The sequence below is a fragment of the Glycine max genome, chromosome 14 (genome assembly GCF_000004515.6).
Source record: "Glycine max cultivar Williams 82 chromosome 14, Glycine_max_v4.0, whole genome shotgun sequence".
Lineage (NCBI taxonomy): Eukaryota > Viridiplantae > Streptophyta > Magnoliopsida > Fabales > Fabaceae > Glycine > Glycine max.
The window spans coordinates 46945637-46958249 of NC_038250.2; the positions used below are offsets into that span (position 1 = coordinate 46945637).

A 12613-nucleotide genomic window follows, 5' to 3' on the forward strand; every position below is an offset into this window, starting at 1 on the left:
TAAAAAAAGAAAAGAAAAGACCAAAGCATAAGAAAAAAAAAAACAGTATCCAGTACTTCATTCCCACAATCCTCCATTTACGTCAAAAACATTACCGCCCTTTCAGATGTCCATCTCAACGTCACCACCGCTTTTTTTTCTTAATTATCCACTTTCATAAATTTGCCACGCTGTACAACAAAAATCCGTTTTTTTTTTTTTGTTTAAAAAAAAAAACACCGAATGTTAGACACAAACACGCACTACTACTACTCACTACGTTGTTTATATATACCCCTCCAAGAAACGGAGCTACACACAAATGTTAATCACTACACTTTCGAGTTCGAACTAAAGAAAAAACAGTAAAGAAAGAAGAAGAAAAAAAAAAGATGGTTTCGTCAGTTTCGTGGGTGAGAGGCAAGTGCGTCGGTAAGGGCGCGTTTGGGGTTGTCAACGTGGCGGTTTCGAAAAGAGATAATCGCGTTTTCGCGGTGAAGTCCGTGGATTGCGGAAGGGGGCTTTCTGGTCAGGTGGAGGCGTTGGAGAACGAGATTGGGATTCTGAAACGAGTTACCTCGCCGCACGTGGTGGCTTATATCGGCGACGATGTCACGTGCGAGGGAACGGCGTCGTTCAGGAACCTTCATTTGGAGTACATGCCAGGTGGCACCGTCGCTGATTTGGACCGCGCTGACGTGGACGAGCGGTTAGTGAGGCGCTACGCGTGGTGCCTCGCGACCGCGCTGCGTGACGTCCACGCGCAAGGCTTCGTCCACTGCGACGTGAAAGGGAGGAACGTGCTTCTCTCCGGCGACGGCGAAATGGCGAAGCTCGCCGACTTCGGCGCGGCGGTGGAAATTGAATCCTCTCCGGCGATGTTGCTGTTCCCGCGGGGGAGTCCGATGTGGATGGCGCCCGAGGTGGTGCGCCGGGAGCGGCAGGGGCCGGAGTCCGACGTGTGGTCGCTCGGATGCACGGTGATCGAGATTGCCATCGGGAAACCGGCGTGGGAGGACCGCGGCGTCGACACGCTGAGTCGAATCGGTTACTCGGACGAGTTGCCGGAATTTCCAATCCAGTTGTCGGAGCTAGGGAAGGATTTTCTCGAGAAGTGTCTTAGAAGAGAACCGAGTGAACGGTGGAGTTGCGATCAGTTGCTTCAGCATCCATATTTGCTTCCCTACTACGCCCTTGTTGAATCGTCGCCTCGGTGCGTTCTCGACCGGGTTGACTCGGAGTTGAATTCCGAGTCAGATTATAACGACCGTGATCATCAAGAAGAGGTGTTTTCAATATTTACTAACATCGAAGAAAATTCAGTTATTAAAAATAGAATAAGTAAATTAGCGACAGAGTCGAGGGTAAATTGGGAAACACATGGTTGGGTAGTGGTGAGGGAAGTTGAGTCCAACGGAGAACCAACGACAACGGGAACAGAGGAAGAAGGAGCGTGTACGTGTGAGCGTGATGGTGTTGGTTCCAACAAAGAAGGGGTAAATTGGGAATTTCACAATGTGGCAGAGACTGGTATGGTATATTCGGATTCTGTAGGGGCAAATCGGAGAATAAGAAAGTTTGGTGGGAGTAACACCGCTGGAGGGGGTGTTGGTTGTTGCTGTCGGTATGGGTGTGGATGGGAAAAGTTGGGTAGGAATAGAGGAATAATCAGCATTTACAGCTTGTATTGTAAAAATTTCATGTCGTATAATTTAATATTCTTAATGTATATCAATATATTATGCTTTTCGATTATTTATGTTGTTTACCTTTTACTGCACGTGACTGAAAAGATTAGGGATGTGAAAAAATTAATTGGAAAGGAAAGGTGTTTGCAATTGAGAGCCAGAAGGTAGAGTGAACAATATTCCAGCTTTGAGATGGGTTGGAACCTTAGGGATGGGACAATTAATTGGGTGGATTGTACAATAAATTGATGATTGGGTGGTGTGATCTGTGAAGTGAGAAATGATGCACAGTTGGACACATGATGATGCCTTGCTTTAGTTTTGTGTCAATGATACGGTAATGGGAGGGATGGAAATTTAAGATAAGAAGAAGAAAATAAGATTGAGCAAAGCGAATTACAATGAGGTAATTAGATTATTATAGAATGATCCTAGAGACTATTGATTAAGAGAGGTAAAGTGGGTTAAACTTGCCTAGTTAATTTCTCTAACTTGCTACAGCATTAGGCATTAGATAGGTTAAGTGATTCGACTTATTAATTTGTCTGTTCTATCGGGCCTAAATTGCTAACATTTAAACATACATTAACTATTTTTAAATAATAAATTCTTTAAAAATTAGTTTAAAAACTAAAAAAAATTTAAAAAAATTAAATGACTAAATACACAATTTATACTATTATCTTTATATATTTTACATATATTACATGTATTCTCACATTATGTAGATAATTTTACTTGATGTCGAGTATTTAATGTAATTATATATTTAGGACCTGAATTTAAAATCATTTGATTAATTAAAATAATTTCATGTTAGTTAATTCATTCACTTGGTGGTCTATTATTTATTGTTAATTAATCACTATAAAATTAAATGTGATGGATGTCCCTCTTTAATTTTAAAATGTGATGAATATTTAGAGAAGAAAGACTAAATTCATATACTTTTAATGTTTAAAGACTAATTCATTAATATAAAAAATAGGATTTAGAAACATATTTTTTTATCATATTTAATATTTTAATTTTAACAATCCATAATCATGAAAATACTATTTAATAAGAATAAATAAATATTGTTGATTATTATTAATAAAAGAAAATTTAATCTTATCACTAAAAAATTATGTTGGTTAAAAGATAGGATCATATAGAGGCATGAAAGAGAGAAGGACAAATAAGGGGGAGACCCGAGGGGTAGAAAGAGAGAGGAATGAGGGGGAGATAAAAGAGAAATATGATTTATATTGAAGTTGACTATAAAGGATCGGAGCTTGATACTTCAAAGTATGTTACTTGGGGATGAATTAAATTGTTCATGTGTATGATCTTCAAAGTATATATGTATAAATGTGTGTGCTCATGCGTGCATATGTGTATGTATTTGTTGATGAATTGATAAGTATATCAATATATCCCAAATAGTAAAGTTAAAATGGAAGGCTGAGTATTGTATCTACATGAATTTTGTTTATATTTAGGTAAATAAATATTTAATTAAGAAAAAGATTTGGAAAAAATTGTAGAAAACAATAAATTAAATTGCTGAAAATTAAATCAAATAAGAAAAAGAATTAAACATGAATTAATTAAAAGACGAAAAGATTAGAGAAATCAATAATATTGTAGAAGTAAATTCAGAATATGAAAATATTGAGAACTTAGCCTATGAGAGCCACTCTTTGGTGTAATATTAATAATTTTTCTCTATTTATAATCATTCCAATTTACACATACATCTAGTAGTATACTCTAACTTTGGTCTCGTGCATGAAAGAGCCTAATTTATCTATTTTTTCCTCTCAAATTCTTTTGCATAGCTAAAATAGTAAATTATATTAAGAATAAAAATGTATAACAGACTAAACAAATATCAACCTATCCATAGTGATGATTTTATTTAAATACCCTTCCCTAGTACTATTAGAAAATAATGTTTTCCAACGCTACCCCTAAAACTTATCATGGAAATGGGTGATCAAGCCACAAGTGATAATATTAAGCATAAGAAAAAATAATGCAAATGTAATATTCATAAATAGATAGGAAGAGAAATTATATGAAGAACATTTGCCTGACAAGTTCCCAACAAAGAAGATTTAGCCTCTCATTACTATCGAGACTTTACATTTGTAAGACAGGAATATTTAGTAAATATGAGGAAAATATAAGAAAAGGAATAGAGGGAATGAATGACTCCCAATGTTTGCTTCTTCTTCTTCTAACATTTGTCTTCTATAAGAATTTGTATTCTCTTAAAATTTCTATATGTTTTTTCCTTTTTCTATATTCTTCTTTTATAAGTGCAGTGTGCAGATTAACGAACTTCTTGCACTAAGTCTGTCTTTACTTTCCTTAATTAGTCATGCTTTCCTTAATTATTCTTCTTTCCTTAATTAACTATGCTTTCCTCAATTAGTCTTCTTTTCTTTATTAGTTCTTTTTTTCCAATTAGCTCTGTTTTTCTTAATTAGCTTGATTTTACTTATTAGGCATAATAAATTCATCACTTTTAATATTCTTTGTACAAAAACTTAAATAAGTTAATTTAATAATTATTTGTTCAAAAAGGAAAAATTAGGATAGAAAAATTATAAATTCTTATATAATTTAACCTCAAAATATACTTATAATTAGCGGTTATCAATATAGGTACGTGTCTACACACATCTAAGTCATTAAAAAGATACAATTGTCACTATTAAGGCATGCATGGTGGTGGAGCAGAAGTAATGAAAGGAGACCATGTCCAAGTTTATGAAGAAGAGCTACAACCTATAGGTGACATTGTTTTAGGTGTTAGTGAAAAAAAATTATGAAGAATCGTAGACATCATAGTTATCACATAAGGATTTAAATTTAATGTGTTTATAAAATAGAAAGAGATTTGTGTAATGCTTAAGAAATAGAAGAACTATTATTGTGTTGTGAGTTAAAATCAGTAATAAGATTATTTATGTCAATTTGGTAAAAAAAAATAAAAGTTTCGGATTGAAATATAACATATATATATAAATAAAAAAAATACATAACAGAAAGTACACTAGATTAATATTTTTTGGGTTTAAACAAAATTTTGATCTCTTATTTTTTAAAATTTATAATTTTAGTCTCTTTATTTTAAAAAGAAACATTTAGGTCTCCAATTATGTTAAATTTATAATTGTTATCCTTCCATCAAATTCAAAAAACATATTTTGATAAGAAATTAATTTGGTGTGACCCAAAACATTATACAAGATTATTTTTTTTATTTACGTTGTAGGCAACCTTAATCTCTTAACCATTAACACTTTCAGTTTGATAGAAATGTCAAAATTGCAAACTTTACTAAAATGAGAAACTAAATGTAAAATAAGAAAACTAAAATTGTAAATGTTGAAAAATAGAAAGACTAAATGTCTCTATTTTAAAATAAGAGAATCAAAATTGTAAATTTTTAAAAATAAGATAACCAAATTACATTTAAGCCTATTTTTCATTACAATCACACTTTTTTTTTTCTATTTGGGTTGATATTTTCTAACAAGGTAACTAGTTTTCTGTAAATTAATAATGAAATCTAATATCTATAATTATTTGTGATATCTACTTTTTGTTTTCATATTTTTTTTAGCTTTTTTATCCCTGAACTAACATTATAAATTACATCACTATTATATTTTAACTGAAAAATGAAAAAAAAACACTATTGTGTTTTTAACTGCAAAGAAAAAAAAATCCCATCTCCCCACTGACTACATATAAATTCGAATTCCAAAATAACTATAAACTCTTACAATGACCACATCTTCTTCTTCTCTTAGTTTATTTTTATTTTAAAAAATAGAATCACAAAATACCTCTTTTTCCCTAGTCATTATAGTGGGAATTGATGAGAAGACAAAGCAAATATATATATAAATAGAAAATTGAATTAAAGTAGAAATAGAAAAGTGATGAGACCAAACTTAAACCTAACATGCTAGTTTTCCCATTACCGACGTGTTATAAAATTTACCATAAAAGAGGCAGAAATTATGAGCCACTCAAAATTAATGACAATGAAAGAGTCCACTTTTTTGTGGTATGTTTTTTGAGTGCGAGGGACAAATAGGGAGTATTCTGTTTTAATTGCGGCTCATATCACACGAAGCAAACATAAAGTGTGATAAGGGTTAGGAGGATTATCAGCACATGGAACTTGCAATGTGGTGTGTTTTTTTCTTTGTTGAATTTACCACAAATTCAAATTGGGCAACCCACATGTTAGGCAGGACAAGGTCACAAGAAGCATGCCTCATGGTCATGCCTACGCCGCAATAACGCTTTTTTACATTGGGCCAACATTTGCATATGGCAAATGGATAGGGAAATCCAATTAGTGAGTTTAATGTTGAGACAAAAAGAAAAGAAAATAAAAGGAGTTGAGAAGGTTGATAATAAAATGAAATGCAAGATGAAATTGGATTTGATGTGTTTGGACCTTAGTACCTACAACTTCCGTGATATTTTTGCCATGAATTAAGGTCGGTGTTACTTAATAACCCATCACTTCAGGTGCCAAACTTATCTACATGTAGCAGAAAGATGTATAAAGACATCATCAAAGGATCAATTAATGCTAGAGCAAAGTGAACATGAATGTTGCCATTGTCTTTATAAAACAAATGACCGTTTAGATTGAATAATTTGTAAAAATTAAAAAAGCAACACAGTTTGATTTTGCCTGAAAAAACTATTTTTTATTTTATTTTATGAAATAGTCTGTAAGATATGGATGCATCAAGAGTGGACTGGTCGTAAGCTTAAGAACAAATGTACTGTTATATTTGGCATTTGTTAAGATATGTATATCAAAGTTTAAATTAAAAGTTGTTTACTAACCTGCAAATAGTGGAGTGGGTTTAAAAAATATGGGCCTCTTCGGTTTTTTAAAAAAGTATTTTTTTTTTATTTTAAAAAAAGCATATTTTCTCTTCTAAAAAAATAGTATAAAAAACAATAGAAAAACATATTTTGATGTTTTCATTATTTATTTTCAAATCTTTGAAAACATGTAAAACTAAAATTGTTTTTTAATTATTAATAAAAATAAAAATTATAAAATACCATCTCAAACTAAAGATCAAATTTGAATATGGATGCGAGATTATCCTATTTCAAACCAATAATTTAAATAATTGCTAGAGGAGAAAAAAATTCCAAAGGCTATGTTTGGCGTCAAAGAGATGACAAGAAATAGAGGAGGAGCGTGAAAATAGGAGAGTATGAAGTGAGCTTGTTTGATATATTTAAATTTGAGTGGAAAGACATGCACGATTACATTATCTATAATCGATTTTGGATGATAGCATAAATAATTTTGTACAATATGTGCTATCAGTTTACATCTACCTATATCTTACGAAGTTTGATGAACTCACAATTACATTATCAGTCTCTTATTTTACTATAATCTTCAATGTTTCCTAAAACACACACGATGACCTTATTAATTCTCTCATTATTTGAGATTGTCCCATCTTACACCCAGTGTTCCTCAAATCACATACACGTATCAATTGTTGTATCAACTGACACCCACCTACATCTTGCACCATTAGATGAATGCACAATCTATGTCTCTCTTGTTTCGATACAATTTTCACTGCTTTCTAAAAATACATGCCCATCAAATTTCATTAGTTTCCTCTTATTTAAGCAAACACTTAATAAAAATCCCATTCATTTTTTACTTATTTCCATTAACTTTTTACGTTCTTTCCTATTTCTCACATATTTTTTGTCCTCCTACCAAACGGAGCGAGTATGGAAGAACTTCTCGCAGTGCAAAACGGTTTGCAAAGTTGTTGATATTTGAGTATATTCTCCTCTTACTCAATGGCGATGAGGTTGAAATAATCACCTAAACCTATGCAAGCAATGACAAAAAAAAAAAAAAACTTATGTTGGGTTAAAACACACCTGCTCAATGTAAAGGCACCGAAACAAGCTATATTTTTCAACGCTGTTCGATTTTTTTATTTTTATTTTTATATTTTATGGGGGTTAGTGTCAGTGAAGCATTTAACTGCGTTGTGGCTTAGGTTGCCAATTCAACAAAGTTCACCTAATTGGCTAATTCTAAAAAACGTGAACTTTGTCTTTAGAAGCAAGCTAATTAATCAAATTTGAATTTACACAAATTATTGCGTGCATGTTAGATTTTCACGTTACTTATAATAAACTCACATGATTTATTCTTGATATATGAACATTAAAGAGCAGATACCACACTGTACTAGAAGTGAAATATTATCTAATGCTTTTATCCTTTTTCTAAAAAATAGTTCAACCATTACTGCAGTTCGTTGGTCCTTTCTGTTGAACTTTCAAGCCTCTTTCCCAGCTTTGCGGAGAAAGATTATGGTAATTAAATCAAATGTTACGATAACTGCAATGAGTTTGTAGATTTTTTTTTTTTTTTTCTATTAAGCTGAGTCTCCGAAGGTGGTTCGATTCGGCCCACTTGAGGATTAAAGATGAAGCTGAATATTGATCCAAGAAAAAGGTGAGGGGTTTGAAAGACTTATAAGAGCACTCTAACACTCTTCATTAGTATTCGAACCCACAAAATAACAATATATTGATAAATGATAGAACAAATTATATTCATCTTTTCTTTTTCGTTTTTAAGACTTATTATACTTGTATTTTTTTATTAAAATATATTTCTTTTGCTTTTCATGAAATATCACTGTTACTAATGATGTTAGATTTTAATTGAAATATGTCTTAAATACCCTTTTAGTTAATTCTCATTAGAGATGACAATGGATAATATCTTGATAGGATTTTATCGTATTTGTTCTCATACATGTATTTTAAAATACTCATACATAATATTAAAAACAAGCAAGCATAACATTGATTCATTTAAACTCAAGTCATAAATAAATAACATTACAAATATAATCATTTAACTTGGATATAGTGGTTCTTAAAGTTTATAATGTTCTAATCGTTTAACAAAAATTCTAATTAAACTTAGACATTAGAGCAATTTTAGTAGTAGATTACAAATTGAGATCTTAGACAATTTTTTGGTGGACCCCACAACGCCACGTAGGATTGGAGATCTTTCTTATTTTTTTCCTTTAGTGCTAAATCTAATTTTTGGATCTTATATAACTTTTTATAAGTCCCATGTGGACCCCACTTTTTGTACGTGACCATCACTTTTTTTTTTTTTCAATTTTGTCTCTTGCCTCTTCTTCTTCCTTTCTTCTGTCCCTCCCCCTTCTTCCTTCCACGACCCACTCCCCCTTCTTCTTCCTTTTCCTTCAACGGTCTCCCCTCCCCCATCTTCCTTTTCCCTTCCGCCCCCACCCATGGCCTCCCTCCTCCTTTGTGGCCTCCACGCAAGTCCATTTTTTTTGTTCTTCCTTTTCTGTTGGTTTTTTTTTTCCTTTAGTGCTAAATCTAATTTTTGGATCTTATATAACTTTTTATAAGTCCCATGTGGACCCCACTTTTTGTACGTGACCATCACTTTTTTTTTTCAATTTTGTCTCTTGCCTCTTCTTCTTCCTTTCTTCTGCCCCTCCCCCTTCTTCCTTCCACGACCTACTCCCTCTTCTTCTTCCTTTTCCTTCAACGGTCTCCCCTCCCCCATCTTCCTTTTCCCTTCCGCCCCCACCCATGGCCTCCCTCCTCCTCTGTGGCCTCCACGCAAGTCCATTTTTTTTGTTCTTCCTTTTCTGTTGGTTTTTTTTTCCTTCATTGACCTTCTTTTCACGGGTTGCAATTGGTTAGTTTTTGTTTTAAAGTATTTTTTTTTTGTTTTTTAAAGCTTGTGCAGAGATCTTCAAGATTCTTGTACAAGAACTCATTTTGCACCCTAAAAATCTCTGCTACACCTTTATTGCAAGATCCATACAAGACCAGATCTTGAACTCAAGATCCTTACTCATGATCTGACACTAAAGTTGTTCTTATGTGATGACAGTACTTTTTAAGACTTATATATTATAAATTATAAAAAAGCACAAATTGATAGAATATTTGACCCCATCATTAGAATCAATAATTAAAACTACCAATAGAAGATTATTATAAAAAATCACAAATGAGAGGATTAGATTTAGGGTTTTACTCCACTACTTTATAGCTTTATTATAGATACAGTATTAGTCCCAAAATAAAAATACATAATTATTTTTCACATATATAATACATATTATTTATTAATGTAACAAATTATAACATGCAAGGTGGGACAGATATTATAATACTAGTACTCGCATTGATACTCACATTTATATCTGTGTAAATTTATGGTTAAATATCATCTCGTGCCCAATCTCAATATGTATGTGAATAATTATCCTTTTTGCTTGTAGATATTCTTATATACACCCATAGGACTCCGTGTAGATTGTCATTCCTAAGCCTGACGATTGCCTCTTCATCCACCGCTTCTTCATCCTCTACCCTCACCGCCACACCCCTCCATAACGACCACTAAACTTTGCGTCGCACTCTGTCCATAACCACAACCACCACCACCTTCGTGCCTCTGCTTCATTGTCAAATATGCACTCCATTGCCAGATCTAAACTCATCATCACCAGATCGAACCTCTTTGTCGCCTGATCTAGACTATGAACCGCATAGGATCTCACCTCTCTCTCTTTCTCTCTCTGACGCCTACTTTTCCTTTCTCCTGCACAATCACGCAACACATCCATGGTGATGGGAGCGTGTGCGAGTCACAACGACCTTTTCAAGTTAGGAAGAGGGAAAGACGGATATCTATTCATTTTTTAGATCTAGGTTGTCTCACAGTGTGTTTGTGTTTGAATGTTCTTTAATGGTGAAGGACCGAAGTGAGGTGAGTGATTATCAAGCTTTTTTATGCAACTTAAGAAGTCATTTTATTTCCTGGGACTAAAAAACTACACAATCGTTTATTTTGGCCATGCACCTCACCCACGTGTTCCCAGACTAATCCTACATTCCTACTAATTGATCTTCTTGTTTATGTTAAAAGTAATTAAATTTGCATATGAAAAGATTCAAAAATTGTATTGAAAGTCATGTTTTAGTCTCAAATGGAGGTTGACGGGGCTTATTTGAATTAATGGTGCTGCTAGAAATATAAAAAAAATCTTATTGTGTATCAAGTTGCAAGTAATTTATCAAGTTTTTCTGGGTTTAGGGTTAAGTGAGGAGAGCTTTTGAATGTCATTGTTTATGGTGTTCTTGGCCTTCATATACAACGTGTTCTTGGCCAAATTCAAAGTTGATCTTCCCACAAACAACGTTTGAACCAAAGCTTTGAAGGACCTTGGTAGTGAGACCAACAACAACAACGCATGCTCCTCATCAAAGAGTTTATCATCTGCATTAAAAAATTGACTTACTAGTTGATTGAACTTGTTGATGTGGTCATGGAGATCTCCTTCCATCTCCTTTTTGAGTTGATACAACTCCATATTCAAACAGAGGCGATTGGTTAGTGACTTTGACGCATAGATATTCTCAAGCTTCTCCTATTAGGCCTTTGGTGTTGTCTCCTTCAATGCGTTGTGTTTTATCTCGGGAGCAAGGGCTAACAGAATCGTGCTCACAACCCTCCTTTGGATCTTAGTCCACTTGATTTCATTTATAGAAGTCGGCCTTTCATCTTCTAACGCCTAATCAAGACCTTGTTGCACCAAAAGGTCTTGAATAAAGTACTCTGTCAAATCATAAAATTTATTTTTCCATCAACCAACGATATCTCGAACCTTTGTGTGCTCCAGGCCATAGCTCTGATACTACTGTTGGGTAATCAACTCTCACACAAACAAAAAATTACCCACACTCATTAAGGATTGTGAGAATACAACAAAATTACACTGTAGGAAAATTAATAACAAACACAAGAATTTAACGTGGTTTGACACCTTTTGCCTAAGCCCACGAAACCGTCTAAAAAAGTATTTCCATATCACAAAAATGATTACAAGATTATAACTCATCCTAAAAATAGTGTATCACTCTACAAACTTGAGTACCTCACTCAATGGTTACAAGAAATGATAATACTTTCACACAAAGATAATTTTCTCTCAACAAAGTAACTTTGTTTCACAATCTTTCTTCTCACACACTCTTTCTTCACGTGTGTTATTTCTCCACTAATTATGTTCTCTATTTATAGTGAAGATTGCTACCAACTATAATAAATAAGTTCTCTTGAAAGTTGAAACAAAAACAACTTCCAATACATCCATTTAAATAAGCTTCATATAGTAAAATACAATCTTCCACTTTGCATTTAAACCACCTAAACCTTAGTGATAAAAAAAATTCAATTCCCACTTTTGGCTTGGAACTTTACACAGAGGATGAAGATAAGAACATTTTTGCCCAAAATTTTCATTAAATATGCATGTATGTAGCACATGACAATGACAAACGGAAAGAGGTCCATTATGGGATAAATGTGTCTCTAGAAGAAAATTCAAATAATAAGAAAATTTTGTATAGGATCAAAGAAAGGAGTCAATTTGAATGTAAATAACTAATAAGTGTTAAACATAAGAATTGAGTATAATTTGCTCTAAAAGATAAACTTCTAGACAACTTTGTTGTAGGTGGTGAGTAACAACCAAGTTAGTCAAGTACTATCATGAGATAATTCCTTAAAATTATGAATATTTTAACATTGTTAAATGTGAATAACGTGAACGTAGGAAACTTCCTTCCTAATTAGGGCGTGTGTGCGTGAAGTACCAAGTAAGACAGACCTTGATTGTTTGAACCATGACATTGGCCCCTTTTGAACCTCGTTGGTGTTTTGGGTAATATTGAGCCTTTGTTATTTGATCCGAAACAAATTTTACAGCGAAAAGATCGTCAGCATCCTATGGAATTTTCTATTGTATATTTTGTAATGAAAAATAACTTTCTCTTCAAAAAGGTAAATTCTATCT

The 12613-nt window shown here is 33.1% G+C and overlaps 1 protein-coding gene across 1 annotated transcript; it reads left to right on the forward strand.

Moving 5' to 3' along the window:
- Positions 1–286: 286 nt before the first annotated feature.
- LOC100776227 (mitogen-activated protein kinase kinase kinase 18) lies at positions 287–1850 on the forward strand. Its single transcript, XM_006596366.4, has one exon. The coding sequence runs from the start codon at positions 372–374 to the stop codon at positions 1833–1835; it is 1464 nt and encodes a 487-aa protein (XP_006596429.1). The 5' UTR covers positions 287–371; the 3' UTR covers positions 1836–1850.
- The last annotated feature ends 10763 nt before the right edge of the window (positions 1851–12613 follow it).